This window comes from Capricornis sumatraensis, chromosome 14 (assembly GCF_032405125.1).
Source record: "Capricornis sumatraensis isolate serow.1 chromosome 14, serow.2, whole genome shotgun sequence".
NCBI lineage: Eukaryota > Metazoa > Chordata > Mammalia > Artiodactyla > Bovidae > Capricornis > Capricornis sumatraensis.
In genome coordinates, this window is record NC_091082.1 from 44,588,661 (window position 1) to 44,614,491 (window position 25,831).

The 25,831-nt window shown below is 39.3% G+C and overlaps 1 protein-coding gene across 3 annotated transcripts in view; it reads right to left on the reverse strand.

Annotated features, from left to right (window-relative positions):
* Positions 1–25,831, reverse strand: part of F5 (coagulation factor V) — a 75,257-nt gene that overhangs the window by 40,336 nt on the left and 9,090 nt on the right. For all 3 annotated transcript variants that reach the window (XM_068985602.1, XM_068985599.1, XM_068985600.1), the window contains exons 3-7: positions 21,071–21,193; positions 8,421–8,633; positions 7,076–7,219; positions 4,271–4,492; positions 2,877–3,042 (exon numbers count right to left, since the gene is read on the reverse strand). In XM_068985602.1, coding sequence (XP_068841703.1) covers positions 2,877–3,042; positions 4,271–4,492; positions 7,076–7,219; positions 8,421–8,633; positions 21,071–21,193 — 868 coding nt within the window. The remainder of the gene's footprint in view (positions 1–2,876; positions 3,043–4,270; positions 4,493–7,075; positions 7,220–8,420; positions 8,634–21,070; positions 21,194–25,831) is intronic.

Genomic DNA, 25,831 nt, shown 5'->3' on the forward strand with positions numbered 1-25,831 from the left:
AGGTTGTTTCCACGTTTAAGCTGCCATGATTAGCCCTGCAGTGGACATGGGAGCACAGGCATCTCTTTGATAGTATATACTACATTTCCTTTGGATATATACTCAGAAGTGAGATTGCAGGATCATACAGTAATTCTATTTTTAATTTTTTGAGGAAGTTCCTTACTATTTTCCACAAGTAAAAGTGTTAGTCACTCAGTTGTGTCTGATTCTTTACAGCCCCATGGGCTTCCAGGTTCTTCTGTCCATGGGGATTCTCCAGGCAAGAATACTGGAGTGGGTTGCCATTCCCTTCTCCAGGGGATCTTCTTGACCCAGGGACTGAACCTAGGTCTCCTGCATTACAGGCAGTTTCTTTACCGTCTGAGCCACCAGGGAAGCCTGTTTTCCATAAAGGCTGCACCAGTTTATATTTTCATCAACAGTATACAAGGATTCCCTTTTCTCTGTACCCTCATCAACACTTGTTACCTCTTTTGCGTGCTAGTCATCCTCACAGGTGTGAGGTGATATCTCATCAAGGATATGATTTTTCCCTGATGATTCATGATGCTGGACACCTTTTCATATACCTATTGGCCATTTGTATGTTTTCTGTAGGGAAAATGTCAGTTTAAGTACTTTGCCCATTTTTTAATCAGGCTATTTTCATTTGTTTATTTTGCCATTGAATTACATGAGTTCCTTTTATAGTGTGGAAAAACCTGAATAAACTTTTTGGCCAACCCAGTATTTTGGCTATTAACCTGTTATCAGATACATGGTTTGCTGAGATTTTCTCCCATTCTGTTGGTTACCTTTTCGTTTTGTTGTTTCTTTTGCAGAAGTTTTTCGGTTTGATGTAGCTCCGCTTGTTTATTTTTGTTTTTGTTACCTGTGCTTCTGGTGTCATAGCCAAAAACATCATTGCTGAGACCACTGTCAAAGAGCTTCCTTGTTTTGTTTTCTTCCAGGAGTTTTATGGTTTCAGATATTACATTTAAGTTTTTAATTTATTTTTACTTAGCTTTTGTATATGTTGTATGTAATAAACTAAGGGTCTAATTTTATTCTTTTGCATGTGAATATCCAGTTTTCCCAGCATCATTTATTGAAGAGACTATCCTTTCCCCATTGTGTATGTTTAGTGCCCTTGTCAAAGATTAATTGACTATACATGCATATATTTATTCTGAGTCCTTGCTTCTGTTCATTTGGTCCATGTGTCTGTTTTTATGACATTATTTTTCTGTTTGATAACTATAGCTTTGTGATATAGTTTGAAATCAGGAGGTGTGATCATAGTTTATGATAATTTCAATGTGGTATTGAATTCAGTTTACTAATATTTTGATAACTTGGCATTTATGTTCATCAAGGATATTGGCCTGTAATTTTTTTCTTATAATGTCCTTATCTAGCTTTGGTATAAGAGTAATGCTGGCCTTGTAAAATAAGTTTGGAAATGTTCCCTACTCTTTAATATTTGGAAAGAGTTTGAGGATTCATGTATGATATACTTGTGAAGCCATCTGGCTCTGGGCTTCTTTTATTTCAAGGTTTTTGATTACTGATTCGATCTTCTTACTTGTTGATCTGTTCAGGTTTTCTGTTTCTTTTTGATTCAGTCTTGGTAGAGTGCATGTTTCTAGGACCGTTTTCCCTTTCTGCTACTTATCCCATTTGCTGGCATATATTGTTTGTAGTAGTCTCTTGTGTTCCTTTGTATTTCTGTGGTATCCCCTTGTTGGGGGATACAAGTAGGGGAATCTGCTCTTCTACCATCTTGTTCCCTCAACTTATTAATTTAAAAATATCTCTTGGAGAACTTTTTGTATTAGTAGAGAGAGAATGTTTGCATCCTTTTAAAAAAAGATGCCTAGTATTCCACTGTGTGAATACACTCATACATTCCTATTGAGGGACATTATAGGCTGTTTCAGGCCTTCCCTGGTAGCTCAGATGGTAAAGAATCTGCCTGCAATGCAGGAGACCCAGGTTCAATCTCTGGGTCTGGAAGATTCCCTGGAGGAGGAAATGGAAACCCACTCCAGTATTCTTGCCTGGGAAATCCCATGGAAGGAGGATCTTGGTGGGCTACAGTCCATGGGGTCACAAAGAGTCAGACACGACTGAGCAACTTTCACTTTTATAGGTTGTTTCCAAGCCTTTGCTACTACTAACAGTGCAGCTGTGAACATCCTGTACATACTTTATTTCACCTGTAAGCAAATATATGAATCTATATAGTAAATTCCCAGAGTGGGATTGCTGGGTCAAAAGATATATGCATTTGTAATTTTAATACATACTGCCAAATTATCTTCTAGAATGGTTTTCCAGTTCACTCTTTCACCAGTAATACATGGTAGAGCTTGTTTCCTACAGTCTTGCTACTAGGTTATTTCATCTGAACTTGTGAGTCTGATGCTAGGTGAAAAACAGTATTCCGCAGAAGTTTATTAATAATTTGCATATCTCTCTTGAGTGAGCTTGAGTGTTTTTCAGGTGTTTAAGAGCTATTTGAATTTCTAATTTTCTTAATCCAGCTCTCCCATTTCCTAATCTCTAAAATAAATAAGAGCTGTTTCTAATTGTGGAGTTAAAGCTCTTTGAAAGGTTTACTACACTGCTTGACAATAGGAAGCATTCAACAAGTGGTAGCTGCTATTATTGTTGTTGTTGTTCCTATGACTATAGTTATTATCATGCTGAGTTCTCTTGGTGAGTATGGAGTAATTTCAGTTTGACTTGAAAATGAAATCCAATACACGTATTTCCTTGAAAGCTGTCAACTCATGACATTTCACTCTATGGATCAAGGACCCTATGAGTCTAGGACACTATAGACCATGTCGTGAACATTTGCACAGCAGTAAGAACCCCTCCAAACTCACTTGTCCATGCTTGCTGGTATTATAGGTGCATAGTCCCAAATGACTTCCTCTGCAGCGATGAAGTATTCCCACCTCTTAATGTGCCGCCTCTGGTCTCGAGTTAGTTTCCTAGGATTTCTGGTTTTCTTTGCACAGTTTTTAATGTCTATGTAAGCCTGCATCCCAGCTGAGTTAGAACGTAAGGAAAATGGAAGAATTTGAGAGAAGAAATAAAGGCTGATAGAAATGCAAATCTTTGAAATAAATTTGTGGAAGTTTTCAATAAAAACAGTGAATATAGTACTTAGAAAACTTTTGAACATTTTGGTTTGAAACTATTTTAGTACAGTGAGGAAGGCAAGAATAAAAAGCAAAGGAAAGAGAGAGGATGGGTTAGGGGGAAAAAATTGGAAAGGTTTTCTTTGTACTTCTCAAGGGAGAAAAATTTCGTGTAATTTCCAGACTCTTTTTGTTATTATTATTATTTTTACTTTACAATATTGTATTGGTTTTGCCATACATCTTAAAACTTTATGACTTAGATCTTGTCAATTTCTCATTTTTCCTATCATCTGTAAAATTAAGATAATATTAATACTAATATATACTGTATGAAATTGTAAAAAGACAAAAGTACCTAAACTCAGTAATGTTAGTTTTATTATTTTATTGTTATTTGGGACTCTATCTTCCAGGAATATTGTGACAATTCATTACTTCAAATATAATTTTGACCACTCAGTTTGAACAAAAACTGAAATGATCCCAGAAGTGTCTCTTTTTGTATGTCTTGCTTTTATACACATTATTTTGGTAACACAATGATTTCCTATAGTCATATTTACTTTCATGTACAGGAACCTTCCTCCTAACAGTTTTAAAGCAACAATGTGCAATAGAGCATTATTTTGTTTACCTGATAGCATATAACAACCTAAGTTGATTTTTTTCCCACCAGAATTCACTGATGTCCTTTAAAATCTTCAGCTGGTTAGATTCTGCTTTGTGCTCATCTTGTTATGAAAGACAATCTTTTCATGTTAAAACTTTTTCACTATCCATAACTTGGTCTTTCTATAAATTTACAGAAGTTTGACTGGAATACCCCAAGAAAGAATATCTGCACATATGTTTTTGTTTCCTTCCTCTTTCCTCCTTTCAAGGAAGTAGAGATCTTGTTGGCTTTTGCATCATTTTAAAAAGTCTTTGTCAATTTTTCTACTTCCTCCATCCCCAACTAACAAGTTATAAGTCTAAGAGCAAAGTATCTAAATTTTGTTTTTGAGGACCAAGAAATGTTATGTCTGGAGAGTGGGCAGCTTGTAAGGAGAAAGAAGAATGAGAGAGTTAGTGCCTAGGTAGGAAGAAAGAAGGATCCTGCATTCATAAGCAAGACTTGTGGAAGAATTTCTTGCCTTGAAAATGTTTGGGGATGAGAGAAGCTATGGTCCACCTTCCCTCAGGGCTCACGGTCATGTTTGCAGTTGTGGACGTGGCGCTGACTAGAGTGATGGCTGAGATCTTACGACGGTTCTGCTCCAAGACCTGACCATTGAAATGGATGGAGAACAGTTCTGGCCCAGAGCTCATTCCAATCAGATGCCAACTGATGTGGTCATGGGCACAGACTGTTATATCTGAGGGAGAGATGGGGGCCAATACAGGTCATCAGCAGTCTGTGATAAAAGAATTCACTCACCAGAGACGTTTTGAGCATCTGCTTTGCATCAGGCCTTATGCAAGATTCTGGGGGTATAAACACTCCCACTACGGTACCTTCCCTAGAAAAGCAGACATCTGAGTCATGAGCAAACAAGCAGTCACAACTCACTGCAATAAGTGGTACTAAGAGCCCACAGATGGGGGATGTTAGCTCAGAAACACAGGGACTGCTAAGATCCAAAGAGAGAGGCAAGTAGGTGACAAACACTTCTGGTTTACCAAGGACAGAGGGATTCCCAGAATACAGAACTTTCAGTTTTAGAATTGAGAAAGTCCTGGGCAAGCTTGAGTAGTTGGTCACTCTACAACCAACCTGGGCTCAGTTGGAGTTGCCAGAGCCTCCAATAGGGCTGAGTTTAAGGGCCAAACCTCCAATAGGGCTGAGTTTAGGGGTCAAGTTTAAATGAAGATACTTTAAGGAGTTTATACTGTTTCTTTGGGCTTCCAAGTGGTGCTTAGTAGTGGTAAAGAACCTGCCTGCCAATGCAGGAGACGTAAGGGATGGAAGTTTGATCCCTGGGTTGGGAAGATCCCCTGGAGCAGGGCACAGCAACCCATTCCAGTATTCTTGCCTGGAAAATCCCATGGACAGAGGAGTCTGGTGGGCTACAGTCCATGGGGTCACAAAGAGTCAGACACGACTGAAGTGACTTAGTAAGCATGCACTGTTTCTTTACCCACTGATTGATTATTTTAATGACAAGGCAATGAGTTACTCTGTGGGTTATAGGATCTCCTTAATATGCAGTGGGTAAATCCTCATTATACTGGGTCATTGGGAGTGTTTCATGGATGGAGTAATGAGAACTGAGTACAAAAGCTGTTTGGCTCCTTCTTTGCTCCCACAGTGACCGTGAAAATGCTAATTTGCTCTGCAGGAGATTCCAACCTTGGCTTCTATCCTTGGCTTGGGTTTTAAATTTCAGGTCTATAATCACTTGATGTTAGATTGTGGGGCCATGATTCAGTCCCTTACACAAAGAGGGGCTGAGGGCTTGTCTGTTTTAGACCATTGTAACAAGACCATTTCCTGGTATCATGGGTGAGAACAAGAAGCTGGAAGGTAGGAGGCTTTGGTGGAGGAATTTATCTGTCTCAAATCAATGCTCATATTGGTTTGAGCCTTTTATACATCTGTGCTGGCATTTATCATCGTTTTTCAATTTATATTGCTCCATAAGGCAGTTTAACAAGCATTAACTTTTCTGTTTCTACTAATGACATTTCCCTATGTTGCCCTTCTTAACCCCAACTACTCTGTCTTTTTCAACTATAAGTTCTTAAGTTCTATGCCCACATAGAGTTATTAGTTGCTATTTTTTTCATATGGGTTACTTTGGCTTCTCTGCATTTGCACAGACAATTTACTCTTCCAGGACACAGATACAGTTTCTCTTTTTACCACTCCCTTTAAGGCCCATAGTACTAGACATGCTATGTTATCTGTAAAAAAACATTCTTGAGTACCCTCTGCACTGGGATAGATGATTAACCCATTTTTGTAAGAAAGTACATTGAGACAGTTAACTGCCAAAAAAAAACCACACTAAGGTAGAGAAGTGAGCAAGGTGTGAGGTCAGATGTGTTCAGTTAACTAAGTTTAAACTCTGAATCAAAACCCAGGGTCACCTGAGTATAAAGACCTGACTGGGAAGATGGAATCAAATGAAATGGAACACAATTTAAAAGCAATATCCAGACCTCAACTCTTGACAAGTTTTATTTTTAGTAAGAGAAGCCATTTGTGATTTTCAGATATAGAGAGTAGCTTCTGAGAAGCTTAGTGCTTTGAAACATAGTTTATTTAATAAAGTAATATGTTCACTTCTCCCATTTTTCCTCCACAGGATCTTTGATTCTAGGTCATTTCTATCAGAGAGAAGCAGAGGTGGTTTAGATGAGGGTCAATTTTTTTTCTCTTAACAATTGTTATAATTTTGCTTTTTCATAAGAGTCTACAGGCAAATGAAGAGAAAACTATCCCCCACGTCACTGAATATTACTCATTCATCGTCTTTCGCAATGCTGGTAGTATGTTCATATACTGGATATTTCTCCTAGTCTCCTAGTCATCTTCACTGTGTCTTCATTGCATGACTTTTCCTGCTGGGGACTGACCTTGAATTCTGTCCTCTAAGGCTTCCTCTCTGGAGGAAGGTATGGTCACCGTGCAGCAGGAACCACGCAATTCACTGAAGAAGACCAAGGTGATATCCTGGAGGTCTTCTTGGAAATGCAGGTGAAACCTGCTCAGAGCATGATATCTAGTAAGATCACATGCTTCTCTTAGCTTCTAATTTGTCTGTTGTACTTGCTAGTTTTTTTGTTTGCTTTTTTTTTTTAAATAGGATGATAAAATCTTGAGAACTACTAAACTAGATTACATGACCTTTCAGATCAGAAGTTAAAAAAAAATAGTATAGTCAACTTTCCTAGGGCCTTAGCGAAACAATGGGACCAATGCTTCAACTAGTTTTTCAACACAGCCTGTGTATTACCTGGTATCGTCCCATTCACATAGCCATTGACTGTGTACATTAAGGATGATGTCTGGTTCCAGCTTTTACTTTCATCAAACACAGCAAACATCAGTACATGTTGCTTGTCAAACATTTTCTGAATTCCATCCTCGGTTAGGGCGCCTGTGAAAAAAGACATAGTTTTAATAACATCCAAGTTAGAAGACTCTAGCTATTCCTAGATGGCAGTGTTTTAGATAAGCAGCCAATCATACCGATGTCTACTGTGAGACATTCTTATAAAAAATAGCATCTATCAAGTAATAATGATTGAACGCTTATTAAAATCCTGGTACCACCTGTTTCCTCTGACATCTGATAGCCTTGAGGAATGGGACTTTAAAGGTAAATTTGATCTGACACACAGAGAAAACATTTGATGACTGTCAAGACTTTAGTAAAGTAGCCATTTCTTCCAGTGTCAATAAATCAATATATAGGTCCCATAGCTCATCTGGTAAAAGCATCACACTCTAAGTTTAATAGAGCCATCTTGCTAGTATCTGTAATGAGACATAGAGAATTGGTTGAGAGGGTCAAGATTAATCTATTCTCATGAGGGGAAAAAATGCAGCTGATAATAAAATGAAATGAGACTTTTATAAGTTTAAAATCTTTTTCAGTGTCATCACAGTATCTTCTGTATACCAGGCAATGAAAATATATATTTGTGTACTGAATAAATGAATTAGGAATGTTATATAGGTTTGGTGTGTGTATATGGATAGACAGATGGTGAATCCATCATATTGTTTTCCACAGTGAAATTTGTTGTGGTTGTTTATTTTAATAAAAGATGGGATAAATTCTTTTGGGTAAAATAATCCAAGCTTACTCCTTAAGAAGCCCAGCCAGTGAAATTTCTTATAAAGTCAATTGAGTGTGTTCGAAACCTACCACCCAAAGTGTTCAGCTTGTTTACAAGAAAGAAACTTAGAGTTTTGTGTATTTATAGACCAAATTACCAACCCAAACCTCAGGTATATTAATTGAAATTCTTTCCAAGGACTCTCAGCAGAGTATATAGGCTGCTGTATACTTTCGGAAAGAGTTGGCCTTGAGGTAGATGTTACAGATCGTATGGGCATGGCAGCAGAACACACTCTCAGACACAGATGTACCTGGGAGAGACTCCCAGGACCAAGATGAAGGAAGGACTGAAGAAAGAGAAGATTCCACCCTTCCAATACCAAAGTCAAACAATGATCTGGCTTCTGCACCCTTCTCTTAATTTATGAAAAGATCCCAAGGCACTTTCCAACCTCATTTCATGACAGTGCTCCTTACCAGTCCAACATCTTTGTTGTCATTGAATTTTTTTTACCTTTCTTACAAATAAGCAGAGGTCCAATCAGTCCAGAGTTGAAGTCCTCTACCAGATTTACATAGGAGTAATAGATGTGTGTGAGGCATGGAGGGTCATCGTGGGTGGGCCCACTGTCCTCACTGATACTCCACTCATAGGTATATTCTTGGCCTGGAGCTACAGCATCATCCTTCTTCTCCACGGGGAGTGTGTGGTCAGAGTAAGACGCACCTGGAGAAGTAAAAGCCATGAGAACATCTGAAGAGTTTCTGAGACTTTTGCACTACTCTCAAATCTGCAGGAACATAAGCTTTCAATGAAGATGTTTGTGCCTTTCTATAGTAAACCTTCATTATGTGGAAAGATTCACTTAGATCCACTTCTATGTCTGTGTAATTATAAAAACTCTGAGTCTATGGTGATCTGAAGTGAACAAGAAATTTTACTTGTACATTATTTAAAGGTTAGCAAGTTAATTTTCCAGTGTGTCGAAATAATTATTATTTAAATTTAATCAAAGAAGTAAGTAACCTTTGATCAGGAAATCATCACAGAATATGAGGATGGGCTGTATCTTCTCTATGATGCTTGACAAGACAGCCAATATTTTTAAAATTCTTAAATTTTTCATTGAAGTATAGTTGATTTATAATGCTATGTTAGTTTCTGGTGAATAGAAAAATGATTCTGTTACATATGTATGTCTTTTTAAATATTAGTTCCCATTATAGTTTATTAAGGATATTGAAAATAGTTATCTGTGCTATACAGTAGGACCTTGTTGTCATATTCATTTTATATATAGTAGTTTGCATCTGCTAACCCCAAACTCCTAATTTATTGTTCTCCCACTCTCTTTCCCCTTTGGTTACCATAAGCTTGTTTCCTGTCTGTGAGTCTATTTTGTAAAAATGTTCATTTGCATCATATTTCAGATTTTCACATACAAGTGATATCATATTTGTCTTTCTCTGTTTGACTTACTTCACTTAGTATGATAATCTCTAGGTTCATCCATGTTTCTGCTGATGACCTTCTTTCATTCTTTTTTATGGCAGGGCAGTATTCTATTGTATGTATGTATAGATAGATAGATGTATATATACCTCATCTTTATCCATTCTGTCAGTGGACATTTAGATTGCTTCCATGGCTTGGGTATTGCAAATAGCACCTTTATGAATATTAGGGTACATGTATCTTTTCAAATTAGAGTTTTATCTGGATATATGTCCAAAGTAGGATTGCTGTATCATACGGCAACTCTATTTTTAGTTTTTTGAGGAACCTCTGTTCTGTGTTTCATAGTGGCTGCACCAGTCTACACTGCCACCAACAGTGTAGGTGGGTTCCCTTTTCTCTAAACCCTCTCTAGCATTTGTTAGTTGTAAACTTTTTGATAATGGCCACTTTGACTCGGGTGAGGTGATAGCTCATTGTAGTTTTGATTTGCATTTCTCTGATAATTAGTGATGTTGAGCACCTTTTCATGTGCCTATTGGCCACTTGTACATTTTCTTTGGAAAAATGTCTATTTAGGTCTGCACATTTTTTGACTTTCTTTTTTTTTTTTTGTCATTGAGTTGTATGAGCTGTCTATACATTTTGGAGATTGCAGATATTTTTGCAAATATTTTCTCCCAGTCCATAAGTAAGATATATTCAGTCTCTTGTTAGCATGGGTTGTAAGTACACTCACATCTACTTATACACTGTTTCACTCTGTGTTTCATGTCTTCTTTCCGACTAATGCCACTCTGAGCCCTTTTATCACATCTCTACCATCTGATTATCCCAATTCTTTCCCTGGAGTCTCAGACTCTAACAGTCGAGTTGTTCTTGTGATTATGAAACGCATCTACCCTCTGAAGCTTACATGCTTCACTTCAGTCCTTTGTGTACCTAGAAGGCCCACCAGTAAGACTTTCATGTGTATTCAACGTTCCACACTGGTGGGAGATGGGGGAGGATGTAGAAATGGTCTTCCTTATTGAAGAAAGGGAACTGTGATGCTCAAGAGTAAAAGCAGAGCAGAGGTTGGGTGGCGTTTTCAGCAACAAAAGGAAGATGTGGCTAGAGATGGAGCAAGTGAGGACAGGAAGGGCAGAGGTGGATGTCGGACAACAAGAGGGAAGAGCAGTTTCTTCTGAGGAATTCCTCATTTAATTAGGTGACAGTTTCACATCATCGACTGGTACCAGAATTTCTCTTTGGGATTCAGTTATCTTTGTTTAGTACAACAGTCAATAAATTCCTTGAGGTGGAAGGTTAGAGTGTAAATGTGAGTAGAAATTAAGGATCAGAGAAAAGGGCTAAAATGTTTAACATGATGGAGCAAAAGGCCAGTGGAAACTACTCTAACTGAAATGGCTGTACTTTGGGAAAACAAATGGTTAATTTCTTTTCTTCCCCTCCCCCTTTCCTGTTCCTTTTCTTCTCCTCTTTATTCCTCCCCCCTTCTCTCTCTCCCTCACTCTTTCATCATCTTTACCGAGGTATAAATTACAAACAATGCAATTCACCAATTTTAAGTACAATATTTGCTAAATTTGGATAAATATGTATAGTTCTATAGCTACCATCACTATGGAGGTCCAGAACAATTCCATCACTCCAAAAAGTTTCCATGTACCATTTGTAGTCAATACCTTCCCCTACTCTCTGGACACAGGCAACTGCTGATTTGCTTTCTGTCTCTATGTTTTGCTTTCCTCATGTGAATTTGCATGGAATCAGCATATATTTGGGCTCGCCAGATGGGTGTGGGAAACAGCATCTGCGCTCATCAGCAGTGGGACATTCAGCTGCTGCAGGAGCATGTACTACTGTACCACGTGAGCTTCTAAGCATGGAAATCATAAGATAGAAGAGTTGAGTAGTTATATCTAGATTTACTGACCCACTGTCCACAGGACACCATTCAATGTATGAAAGATAGTGCAACCAAATGAAATATCATAGTCATGATTTCATTTGCCTTAGAGATAAGAAATAAAGATGTACTTTAATACCCTCAGAAGCTGCCAGTTATTGTTGGTGATTAAGCTTATGTCACAGAGGGGAAAAAAAGACTAGTTGTGGATGGACCATAAAGTCTTTTGAAGACAGGAAACTGAATCAGTTACTATAAGCTCAACACAAATCCAATTGTGTCAACTCATTCCATCAAACTGTAAAGGGTTTTGTCTTACCCACAGGATAAAGACTAAGTGTGTTGCTAAGGCAGCTGAAATCATTCATGAGTTTACCCAGTCCGCCTATCCAGTATCATCTCCCTTTATGCCTCTATGTTGTGCATATTTTATAATCCACAGCAATGTACTACCTCTAAAATATACTCCAAGTTTGCACTTTCTCTGTGTCTCTCTACAGTCATCACTGTAGGACAAGTCTAGACTTGAGAATTAGCCTGTTAACTGGTCACTGGGATTCTGGCATAAGAGGAACCCCACAATCTATTTCCCAGCCTGTACACAGAAGGATCCCTTAAAACCACAGATCTTACTTTGCCATGTTCCTGCTTAAAATCCTGACAGTGACCTCTTATTTCTCAAAATCCCTAACAGCAACCACAGGTCCATTTATCATCTAGCCCTCTTTTCTCTCCATTCTCAGCATGTGTGACTTTTCTCCTTGTTTACTGTGTATCAGTCACACTTGGACCATCTTTTAGTTTCCCAGACATGCCAAATCGTGTCCTAGCTCAGAATCTTTGCAGATATTATTCCCTTTGCCTAAAATGTTCTTCCTCCCTTTCTTTCTTTGGATAAATGTGTGCTTATCCTTCAGATGTCAACTTAAATGTAAGCTTGCTTCTTCCTTGATTTCTGATTGTACTGTGTCTTTTCTTTCTTTTATAGCACTCATCACAATTTATAATTAAATATATGTATAATTATATGATTTATTTCTTTTTTTCTAATAGATAATAATTGACTGTACCATGCACATTTCTATCACTAGAATATGAACAATTCAAAGACAGGTGCTGGATTACTTCTTTTAGTATCTCTGATGCTTTTACAGTACCTGGCATGGAGAAGGTGCTCAATGAACGTATTGAACTCTTAAGATTTAAGGTTCCTATGGGCTAGAAGCAAGATCATCAAGTCTAAGCTCATATGTACATCTGTTAGAATTGCTTAGTGTTAAATCAGATATCAACTTTAACTATATGGAGATATTATGTAAGAATCTGGATTGCTCATTTCTGTTAAAGAATAGAGACTTCCTGGTAGCTCAGCTGGTAAAGAATCCACCTGCAATGCAGAAGACCCCAGTTTGATTCATGGGTCAGAAAGATCCGCTGGAGAAGGGATAGGATACCCACTCCAGTATTCTTGGGCTTCCCTGGTGGCTCAGCTGGTAAAGAATCCACCTGCAATGTGGGAGACCTGAGTTTTATCCCTGGGTTGGAAAGATCCCTGGAGGAGGGATAACAACAAATAAAACCTAGAGATCAAGGTGACAGTGGGACAAATTTCTGCATAGAATTTGGCTGGATCTGAGTCCTGGCTGCCCCCTGCAGTTGGACACTGGCTATCTGATCACCAGTCTCTACTGGACTCAGTTTTTCATTGAATTTCCTTCCTGGCTGCTGTTGGCATCTATGTTTGTGACCCTTGTGCTAGTGAAAAGCTTAACATAGGACTCTTGTATCTTTTGCCCCCGCTCCCCACAAAGGATATCCTTTTGACACTGATAACCAATATTTAATAGGTTGAACTTTTATTCTGTTGATAAAAAAGATGTGAGTGTTAAAATTATCAAGAGTGGAGAAATGTTAAAAGCTGAAATAGCTTCCTGTGAGTAATCATATTATTCCAGCCTAAAGCCAAAAGTAAAAAAGACTTTATGGGGAAGAGTCTCTGCTAACGAACACAGTGAACTACCTCTGGAAAGTTGCAAAACAGCTTTGGTAACAGAGCACAACCAGGACTGATAAGGAGACTTGCCATCTCAGGTCAAACTTTGTCTATTGACCGGAATTTGCATGGTAAGTTGTTGACTGACGCTATGTTGAATCAAGCATGATGACCCTTATTCAATGCTTCATGCTTTGTGACCTCATGAAGTGAAAAAATGAAGTTTCTGGACATAATGCTTCCACTGTTCCAACTGTAATTCTACTGTATGAATTTCTCTAGTGGAAAATGGCATTCATAAGCTCTCGAAAGGATAAAATGTGATATTGTTTGTAGGGTGAGAGAGAACTTTTGAAGTTTTCCCTTTCTTTCTCTGGATAAACATATTTCAAACTTCAGATATCAACCTATATTTCAGCTTATTCATTCCATGATCTCTGATATATATCATATAATTTCACAAGTACTTAATTAAAATTGTGATGATATTATAATTGAAATACTTGTGAAATTCTATGATTAATGGTATCATCTCCCTGCTAGGTTATGGGAGAAAATACATGAGTTTAGGAGATAGACTTGAAATATCTTGGTTGCACCACTTGCTGTCTGAATTTGGGGAAATTGCAGCCTTAGTTTTCTCATTCATAACTTAACATAATGTAATCATTTTGTAGCAATAATAGTTCTTTGTTGATGGGTTCTGAGGACTGAAAAATACATGCAAAATATCTGGCACTTAACCAGTATTATGGCAACCTGTGCTAATATTTTCGAATTTTGGTTATGTCCTTTCTCAGCTATTTTTTTTTTTTTTGATAACTGCTTTATAATATTGTGTTGGGTGCTGCTGTACGTGAATCAGTCATAATTATACATATATTCTCTCCCTCTTGAGCCTCCCATCCCACTCCTGCTGCTGCTGCTAAGTCGCTCCAGTCGTGTCTGACTCTGTGCGACCCCATAGACGGCAGCCCACCAGGATCTCCCGTCCCTGGGAGCCTCCAGGCAACAACACTGGAGTGGGTTGCCATTTCCGTCTCCACTGCATGAAAGTGAAAAGTGAAAGTGAAGTTGCTCAGTTGTGTCTGACCCTCAGCGACCCCATGGACTGCAGCCTTCCAGGCTCCTCCATCCGTGGGATTTTCCAGGCAAGAGTACTGGAGTGGGGTGCCATTGCCTTCTCGGCATCCCACTCCTAGGCATTTTTTAAATTGACATTGCCTCTTCCAGTTTTGAAGAAATGAACTTCGTAGTTCTGATACAATTTATCTTGTGTTCTTAAAGTCTCTTAATATATTAATCAGCAAATTTAGTAAGTTTCAGAGCAAGCAGAAAATAACATGTAGTCTTTACTTTCTAATCTGGTCCTCAGTTTCTCAGTTTAGTTCAGTGATTATTGTTATCATAAACATCTATGTCCCAGGCTCTGGGTTAGGTGCCAGGGCACAAATATAAAGATAGCTTGGGACCCTAAGGAGCTCACAGCCTAGTTAATAGCAGACTACAAGCAAGTGCCCTGATTGTGTTGGATTTCATTTCTAGGTTTCTTCTAGGGCCACTTCAATGGAGAAGCCATGATCAGAACACCATGATCAGATAAGTTCATCCCTAATGAGACCAATCATAAAATTATCTAAGAATCACTGAAGAGGTTCCAACACATGCTAGATAGAGCAGTGTAACTGATTATCCAACAATATCACACTTAATTTAAAATGGTCAGGGTTTCATATCTAAGTTTATTTGAACACTTGGTGGTTTTTAATGTCTGCTTTGTTGACCAGAGTGAATTACCGAAAATTTCAGATTCACTTGTTAGTTAAACACAGGATAAATTTCAAGTAACTGAATGAATGATTTCAAGGTGAAATATGGGCATCTTGAAACAAATCTGTATATAGGAATACATCCTGTAATGAAACTGAGTGAGGATTACGAATGTGATAGTTTGGGGATAATTTTTCACTGCTTTAATTCTTTTCACTTTAAAGTATTTTATTTTACTTTTCATCTAGAATAAAACAAGCAAGTTGTATCTTTGATTTTTGTAAGGTATATAACATGACATATGAAATAGAAATGGCTATATAAAGGAAACATTTATGAAATATATTTTTGGCAAATCTGACTTTGACTTTGTAATCAAAATAAAAAGTTTAAAACTCTTAACCAAAAGGAGGAGAACTATCCAGCAAAGACTATTAGGCTAGAGGACAAAAAGTCCTTGTTCAGCTTCCTGCTAGAATAAATTCTTTACACAAGGGTGACCTTTTATTTTATAGTTTTCTCAATTCTGTTCATTTCCTGCTCTGTCTATAGTCAGCTTTGTGATTACACTTGTCATGATGAACTAATTATTTGCCAAGAGACTCTCAGGATTTTTTTTTCCAAATGTAAAATAGTGTGTACAAGCTTTGGAAAAGTGAAGTTACATAAAGGGCCACTTTGGTCACCCACTAGGGAGCTTTTCCTCTCCATTTAATAAACTCAGTGAACTGTCCGGTGTGCACTTAAATATTCAGAACATTCTTTTAGAGACTATAATTTAGGCTCTGAGCAAATTAGAGTGCTGATGTTTTGTAAAGAGCCTGATTTCATTGCACAGGGCCTGCAAGTCTTTTGAAGGAGAAAGACTTGCATGCTTGTCACATTTTTTAGACTTACAAGAATTATTATCAATATATTAGCCCTTACAATTTGTTTCAGATATTTCCTATATACTCAAAGAAGCATCTGCAGGAGGCCAAAATATCCAGAGCAAAGTGAAAAATGTAATTGACTGCATTATGGCAAGCATTGGAATGTTTTGAAAAATTTGAGAGGACTAAGTTTTCACATAGAGAATTTGGCAACACTTAGATGCAAAGAACAATCTCTGGTGGAAAAGTTACTTACTTGTTTATGTATTATTTGAGGAATTAGCTTACCAACAGATAGTTGAATATTATAGAACTCATTTTGTTGTGTAGTATTCACAGTGCAACTCACACATTTAAATTGTGAGAATATAAGTCAAAGAATAATATTAATATTCCCTCAGAAACAAACTGTTAAAGGGAACTGTCCAAAACAGCTTCAGAAATCTTACTGGACAACAAAATTTGCTCAAGGGTGTAGCACTGTGATCAAACAGTTCAGCACGTACTAGCTACAGAATTTCTGATATTTTAGCCTCAGATTGAAATTCTTTTAGTGATAAAAAGTTTAAAATCAGGTACAGTTGCAGATATTAATATTTTATTTACTGGTTTAAAAACATATTCCTATCAAATACATTTCTAAAAGAAATTTTCTTGTAAGTATTTTTATAAATCACAATTTATCCTGTCCAAAGAGCTGCCCATCCTTGCCCTACGTAACGTTGTACACCTGGGGAGGGCGTGCAATGGGAAGTAAGTTGAAAACACCATGCTGCAACTTGGCGTTTATGTCACATGCCATCAGTTTTTAGAGGAAAGGCCATCATGAGACTTCCACACTAAATACAGTAACGTCTTTCCTGGCCTGGACTCATATTTCCAGTCATCTCCTAACTAAAGCATAGTCTAGAATTTAAAAAAGCAACAAAGTTCCTGGACAACCAAAATAAATGTAACAAAATCCATGAATGAAACCTCAGGGTCTTTATCTGTGACAATACCATAGATAATGCGCTTCCCTTGTGGTTCAGCTGATAAAGAACCCACCTACAATGCGGGAGACCTGGGTTCAATCCCTGGGTTGGGAAGATCCCCTGGAGAAGGGAAAGGCTACCCACTCCAGTATGCTGGCCTGGAGAATTCCATGGACTGTGTAGTCCATGGGGTTGCAAAGAGTCAGATACAATTGAGCGACTGTCACTCACCATAGACAACGCAGGTCTTCATTTCGAGTCTGTTTACTCTTAGACTACACACAATTCTAAAATTTGTGAATATTTGTAAAATCTCATAGTAGATTGGAAGTAATGGTTTAGGAAGGGATTAGAATTTTACTCCTCATCTTCTATTTTAAAAAAGTCTGGGAAAGTATAACATTTAGAAAGAGTTCTATCCAAAGTGATTTTTTTTATTATTTTTTTTTATTTTTACAATATTGTATTGTTTTTGCCATACATCAACATGAATCTGCCACAGGTATACATGTGTTCCCCATCCTGAAGCTCCCTCCCTCCTCCCTCCCCATACCATCCCTCTCAGTCGTCCCAGTGCCCGAGCCCCAAGCATCCAGTATCATGCATCGAACCTGGACTGGCAATTCAGGCGTTTCATATATGATATTATACATGTTTCAATTCCGTTCTCCCAAATTTTAAAAAGTGTCTTAACACTTAAAGTAAACCTCAAACTATCCAGAAAATGTTATTACTCAAAACAATTCATGCCTTATGTACTCTGGATAGCTGAAGTTTTCTGTGCAATTTTAGTTCCTTCTGTCATCTGAATTCTATTGTAGAATTTTATTTCATTTGCGTAGAAATAAAATGATGAGTACTATGTGCCAAAAACTTGACATATACTGTGGCTAATCCTTGCAATAACTTTAGTTGGGAGGAATTGCTACCTCCTTTTATAGAAATGAAACTGAGGCTTAGCGATAAAGGCAATTGCCTAGTCAAATTTAGGGTTCAAATCCAGGGGTTATTCTGGCTCTAAAGCCAGCATTCTTTCCATGGCTCTTTTTCTTCTAGCTAATGTCAGTAGGTCTCCAAATCTTTGGTGGGGCTCAAGGATTAATTTCCAGATAAAGAAGATTGCTGTCTAGGTTGGATCATTCACTGGTTAGCCCAAGCAACCACAAAGACTGTCTTCTCTTAAGCCATTTATATTGTTTCAACCTCCCACCATTCATCTCTCAAGTATCTACCTCTGAGATAAGGGAATCTGGATTCTCTTGTAGTTGACTCAGCATATGGTTAATTTATTTCCACTCCTGAGAAAATAGTACAAACCATAGAAGGAGGCTATAAGACGTAGGGTAAGTGTCAGACATGAAAAAGGAGAGGCTTTATTCTAACAGAGGACACAATAAAAGGAATAGAAGCCTTGCCTTTTTATTTTTTACCACAAAGGACAGACCAATCTTTTTAGTCTGTTTACTAGATTTGTATCTCATTTCCAAGATAAAATTGGACTTTGCCCATTAATCTGTGTTTACCTTTCTCAGATTCATGAAACCAGGGGCAATAACCAAGTGACCAATGGAAGTGGTGGGAACATTTTAAAACAACTGCTCATAAATTATTCTGGCAGGAGGGGAGTGCACGGACAAATAAATAGTAAAGAAAGAGCATAATGTTGCAAGGTTCATTCTCTGTGCAAACAGCTTAGGTGGAGTACAAAGTCTGTAACACTTAACTCCTCCCACATCTGAAATAGAACCTGCCTGGAACGTTTTGAGTGTTCTCCCCTTGTGCGTGGATTGCCGAATTCCTGATGCAGTCATCTGGAATACTTATAAGCAGGTGAAATTCTTCTTCACTATGTCATTATGCCATTACGTGCTGCCTCACCCAGAATTTTGCAAAGTGGCTAAGATGCCTGAAATTTCAGTTAATGCTTCATTGTTTTCCTCAAGCCAAAGATGAAGTGATAATGCCAATGGTCCTGGGGAGGTTAGTTCATTGACATTATCAGGATGAGTTTGATAGGAATTTACATAGGAAATAATAAATAAAAAGTCACTTTCTAATCCATATGTGTTGTGTGCTTAGTCACTCAGTCCTGTCTGACTCTTTGTGACCCCACAGACTGTAGCCTGCCAGGCTCCTCTGTCCATGGAGATTATCCAGGCAAGAATACTGGAGTGAGTTTCCATGTCCTCTTCCAGGGGATCTTCCCAACCCAGGGATTGAACCCAGGTCTCCCACATTGCAGGCAGATTCTTTGCCATCTGAGTCACCAGGGAACCCCAAGAATACTGGAGTTGGTAGCCTATCCCTTCTCCAGGGGATCTTTCTGACCCAGGGATCAAACCAGGTCCCCAGCATTGTGGGCAGATTTTTTACCCTCTGAGCCACCAGGGAAGCCCTCTAATCGTATACTGTCAGGTAAATATTAAGTTATTTGAACATATTTCAAATAACATTTTTAATTGAGATAAAATTGACATTATAACATTATAATTTAAAGACATTTTAATTGAATTACTTCTATCATCATAAAATTATCAAGTGCTTATTATTTGTTAATGTTTATCAAGTGCTTATTTTATATACAGGGCTTCCCAGGTGGCCTGGAGAAGGAAATGGCAACGCACTCCAGTATTCTTGCCTGGAAAATCCCATAAAGGAGGAGCTTGGCAACCTACAGTCCATTAGTTCTTAAAGAGCTGGACGTGACTGAGCAACTTCACTTTCTTTCACCTTCCCAGGTGACACCAGTGGTAAAGAACCTGCCTGGCAATGTCCAGTCCCTGGGTGGGGAAGGTCCCCTGGAGGAGCGCATGACAATCCACCCCAGAATTCTTGCCTGGAGAATATGCAAGGCATTGTTCTGATATTTCTTGACCACAAACATATATGAGATAGATACGATTACAATCTCCATTTTAGAGATGAGAAAGACGAGGCACAAAGAGGCAGAGTTACTTGCTAAAAGTCACACAGCTAATAAATGTCTGAGCCAGAATGTACAGGGTGTCTGGTTTCAGACCTACATTGTAAACCGCTTTCCTACTTAGTTCTTCTCTTCAAAGGTATAATGGCTGGCATACATGGGGAAAAGATTTGTGAATCATGAAAAGTTAAAATTTATTTTTAAATGGTGTTATACCAACATCTATTGTAGTATGGATAATTTTACATTAGTCCCTAACAGAACTCTACTCTGCTTATTGTGGTCTGAACATCAACGTAATGGAAATAATCAGAACAATATCAGCAATAGGTACTTACCATTCTGTAGCTGATGTGGCCCCTTTAATTTCCACCATATCCATGATCTTCACCATCACTGTCATCATTTACCAGGGACTTACCAGGTTCCAGGGAACCATATTTAGTATATTACCTAAATGATCTCATTTGTTCCTCAAAGCTATCTTATGGAATAAGTATAACCATTCCCATTTTAGAGATGAGAAAACTGAAGCTCAGAGATGCTATACTCATAGAATCGGAAATTGTAAAGCTGGAATTTGAACCTAAGTATGCCTTTAAAGTTTATGTTCTTAACCACTTCAGTATGTCCAAAATTTCAATACTACATCTATTACCATCATCACCACCAAATATCACTTATTAATGCTACCTATGTGCCAGGGTAGCCCTGTGTCAGACTAGCCCTATGTCACTGTTTCAAACTATGGCTCATGGACCAAATCCAGCCAGCTGCCTATTTTTTGTAAATAAAATTTTATTGGGACACAGCCATGTGCATCCATTTACATATTGTCTGTGGCCGCTTTTATACTAAATGGTAGAGTTGAGTAGTTGCAACATAGATTCTATGACTCTCAAAGCCCAAAGTATTTACTGGCTCTTCACAAAAAAGTTTTTGAACCCCTGCCTTAACCCATCTTGCAATATTATTATTCTCATTTTGCAGAGGAACATATTAGAGTTCATAAAGATTAGATAACCTGCCCATCCAACTATTCAAAAATAAGAACATAGCAAAAAAACTGAGGTCTAGATGACTCCAGAAGTTTTTCACTTTCTCCTCAGAAATCTACAAAGGCACAATTTTTATTATTACCAGTTAAAGGAAAGGAGATTTCTCTTAACTTAGTTTACAATATGGTTCAAAATGTTTGACACTGGTGGTAAAAGAGTTGTACATTTTCCCATGTCAGAGGGATATGATGTTAAATTCCTCTTACCTTCTGAGAATTTACTGTACTTAATTCCTTGAGGATGGATGCTTAAGGGCTTGTGTGCTTTATTCTTAAAGTGAACTTTCATGATGTCTCCAACTTCAGCATACAAAGTAGGCCCAAGAAGTCCTATGAAAACAAGGATTTAAAATATGTCTGTATTCAGGATTACTAAGACAGCTGCTCAGAGAAGGCAATGGCACCCCACTCCAGTAATCTTGCCTGGAAAATCCCATGGATGGAGGAGCCTGGTGGGCTGCAGTCCATGGGGTCACGAAGAGTCGGACATGACTGAACGACTTCCCTTTCACTTTTCTCTTTCATGCACTGGAGGAGGAAATGGCAGCCCACTTCAGTGTTCTTGCCTGGAGAATCCTGGGGACAGGGGAGCCTGGTGGGCTTCTGTCTATGGGGTCGCACAGAGTCGGACATGACTGAAGCAACTTAGCAGCAGTAGCAGCAGCAAGACAGAGCTGCTAAGCAAGAAAAGCGTGCAGAAAACCCCACAGGAGATTGCTATCGTTCCTCTAAGTCTTGAGGCTGACGAGCTTATCTTCAATCGAGAAGGCTTTCCCAGCTCATTACCTCTGTATTCCATGCAGGCAGATAAGGATGGGAAGGTAGAAATACGTGGCTTGGGCCCAAAGCCAGTTAAGAAAATAGAAGAAATAGTTCTGATCATGTCCACCCCATTCTGATTCACTGCCATTCCTGGAGAGACTGCCATCTTGGGTCAAGAAAGGGTGAGGTGAGAGAAGGCACCTGACTACTTCAGATCTCTCTGAGGTGGGAGACCTCAGAGATCTAAATGAAGTGAGGGAGCAGAACCGACTATTCTCTGGCCCTGAGGCAAGTTCAGAGTCCCGAGGCAGGAGTGACCTTGATGTATCCAAAGAACAGACCGTTGGCGTGGCCAGAGTGAGAAAAGTTAGGGTCACCCCCTATGGGCCATGGTAGGGACTTTGGATTTACTTCTAAGTGAAATGGAAAATTACTGAGCTTTGTGCAGCTGAGAGACATGGTCTCATATGTTTTAAAGTTAATCCTGCATGTACACACTGCTATATTTAAAATGGATAACCAACAAAGACCTACTGTATAGCACAGGGAACTCTGCTCAATATGATGTGGCAGCCTGGGTGGGAGGGGAGTTTGGGGGAGAATGAATACACATTTATGTATGGCTGAGTCCTTTTGCTGTCCACTTGAAACTATCGCAACATTGTTAATTCACTATACCCCAATACAAAATAAAAAGTTTTTTTTTTTTTAAGTTCATCCTTAAAAAAAAAAAAATCACAAGAAAGATTTGTCCTAGCGGCTGGGTAGAAAATATTCTGTGTAGTGACAACAGTGGACACAGCCCAGGTGGAATAGACTGGAGATAATGCTGTGTTGGGCCAGCATGTGCAGCAGTGAAGCAGGGAGAAGAGGTTAGATTCTGGGCATTTTGACATAGAGCCAGCAAATTTGCTGAGGGGTTAGATGTAGCCACTGAGAGAGAGAGGTCAAGGGTGATCCTAAGGGTTTTGATCTAAGCAACTGGATAAGTGATGTTAGCAGTTATTTGATGGGGAGCACAGCAGGGACAGCAGATTGAGGTGCAGAAATCAACAGTGAGGCTTCACTTACTACATGCCAGGTGCTGTGCTAGGTCCTGGGGACACATGGATAAATATGTGACTGTCCTTGTCCTTAGGAGCTCACAGGCTCGTTTGGAGGTAGACATATGGTAGGAGCTACTGCTGAGATATGGGCAAAGTGCTACAGGAGAAGAAAGGATGAAGGACCAACTCTGTGGAGTTAGGGGAAGAGTTGATATTTGAGTCAGCTTTCTGAAGAGTCACATGTTACAGTTTCCCAAAGTGTAATCCTTGGATGTTTCTGCATCAAGAATCAGCGAGGGCTGAACTAAAAGGCAGATTCTCAGGTAAGTACTCTCTCAGCCCCAGCGAACCTGAGTTTCTCTGGAGGTGGGGTCCGGGAATCTGCATTTTAGAGGTGTGCTCCTGAGTTGATTCTGATGTCCTTCAAAGCTTGAAGACTTGTTGCCAAAAACCCTTTTTAAGACAGTTGACTGTTCTCACTTCCAAGCCATCCATAAGCTCTCGTGGGGTTGGCTTCTGCCCATTAGGAATCACGGGAGCAGGAGAAGGAAGTTACAGTAGTCATGGAAGTCAACTAGCATTTGTTTACCATGGGGATAATTGTAATTGTCCCTCTTGATATATGTAAGCATTCCAAGTCTTTACATTAAACCTTCCAGCATATCTTTAAGGTTGTTATTAAGATACTTATTTTACAGATGAAGAAACTGAACCTCAGAGAATTTAAATATCTCACCCAATACTATACAGCTAATTAGAGGCAGAGCCATAATTTAACCTTAAATCTGTCTGACTCTAAATGCTAAGCTTTTAACCACCTCTTTTTATTGCCTCTTGTAGTTATTCATTCTTTTAAGAAATATTGAGTGCTCACATTATCCTAGGTGTCAGAATTGGAATGGTGAGTAAAACAGATGTACCCCCTGCCTTCAAAGATAATAGAAGGCAAGACAGATTTTAACAAATGGTCACACAAGTATTTAATCGCAAACTGTGGTTCATATTATGAAAGAAAAGAATAAGATTCTCTGCAGGGCATTTGACAGGGGCTTCTAGGCTATTCTTAGAGGCAGGAAGGGGATCAGAGTTGGAAAATGCTTCCCTGAGGAAGTGAGGTATGAAGATATAGATGTTGTTACTTTCTCAAGGCCCTGTTTTCTGGAGACTGTTCTGTCTTACCCATTCCCTGTGTGCTCTTTCTCATGCCCTTAGGACAGATATCTTGGCTGACACGTCAGCCTCGATAGGTGGTGTTCTGCACGCAGAACAAACTTCCTTATCTTCAAAGCCTTACTATATGACTCCCTTGTCCAAAAAGGGGGTTTTATAAATATACACTCAGCGTTTTCTTGGAGAAATGCTCTTACATGAGCTGTCTACATACACCGTCTCTTCTAATCCTGTGTAGTTGTGAAAATTAATTCAATACGACACCACCACAGTGAGACGTTAACTGAAGCCCAAAGGCAAAGAGGCAAAGGGATGGACAAGAGCGGTCCAGGGAGTGGGACTAGCATGTCCAAAGGCACTGGGGTGCCAGCACACTGGCCTATTCAGAGAACTGGCAGATAGCCACGGGAAGGCAGAGCTTTGCAGGTAAGAGAGAAAGGCAGAAAGTGAAGCCAAAGGCATGATCAGAGGCCTCATCACACAGGGCCTTGTAGACCTCTCAGAGTTTTGCCTCTTGATAGTAACTGGAAGCAAGGGTGCAACATGGACCAGTGACCAGCTGCATTTGTGAGAAACCAGAGTGAAGGTTGAGAGGTAAACACGGAAGGCTCCAGGAGAGAGATGTTGGTAACTTAGTTCAAGGTTAGGACAATGGAGATGATAAGGAGAGAACCTATTAGAGAGCTGTTTAGATCACACTGTCAGGACTTGATGGGTTGCATGTAGAGTAGGGGGTGAGCGAGATCAAGTAGCCATGGATGGCCGCTGAGGTTCTGGTGTGGAGGGCTGGGTGGATGAGAAGGCCATTTCCTGAAACAGAGGACACTGTGGCAGAGTTTTGTTTGGGGGGGTGGGTGGGGGGTGTAGTAGGCAGGATAATGCCCTCCCACATCCTAATCGCTGGGACCTGTAAATATGCTGTCTTATATGGCAGAATAGATTCTGTGAGTGTGATTAAGTTAAGGAAGTTGAGATGGGGAAGGTTTCTTGGATTATCCAGGTGGGCCCAACGTAATCATAAAGGTCCTCAGAAAAGAGAAGCAGGACTATCTGAGTTAGCAACTAGAAGATGCTACCTGCTGGCTTTGAAGAAGGAGGAAGGGGCCATGAGCCCATGGAAGCAGGTGGCTTCTATCAGTAGTAATGGGAAAAGGAAAGGAAATAATTCTCCCAGAAGCCTCCAGAAGGAACAGAGTTCTTCAAACACCTTGATTTTAACTCAGTGAAACTCATTTGGACTTCTGGCCTCAGGAATTTTAAGATAACAAGTTTGTATTGTTTTAAACCACTCAGTTTGCGATAATTTGTTACAGCAATGATAGGAAGCTAATTTTCCCTTAGCAATGAGAAAATGATCTCTGAGACAGTCATCCTATGTTTCCACCCACTGTTGCCTTATTCCACTCCCTGAGCTCCAAGTCCTAGAGTTTACACTGACCTTGTGCCAGAAGCTTTTTGTTTGTGTTTTTATGTTAGTTCTGCATAGGACCATGGAGTCCACAGAGCTGAATCCTCATCTGAGAGATAGTTACAAAGCCTGGGAAGCGGGTGGGAAGAGTGGCGTGTCCAAGGCCAGTCAGTGATTGGTGGCATTGCTAGCACTAGAACTCAGGTCTCTAGACTCTTGAACCAAAGCTTTCTTTTACCACCTTCTGCAGGGCAGGCCAGCTCCCTCACTTTCTTGGAAAAGTACCCATGTCTGCCCTGTTCTTCACTCCTGGCCATAGCTGACTCCACTGACTGACCCCTCTCTTCTGGCTGATACTCTCAGGCCTAGCTCCCAACAGAAGCCCCCACTGGCTACTCCCACCTGCCCAGAATGCCCATGAGCCAAGTCAGGTGCTGACTGCTGTCACATGGTCCACTGCAATTTGTTACCATGGATGCCCTGCTCGGTTGATTTGTTTGTTGGCATCACATGGCTGCACATGCCCGATGCCCAGAATAAGTCTTCTAAGTTATTTAACCTCTTACTGCAATGAGTGGTTAG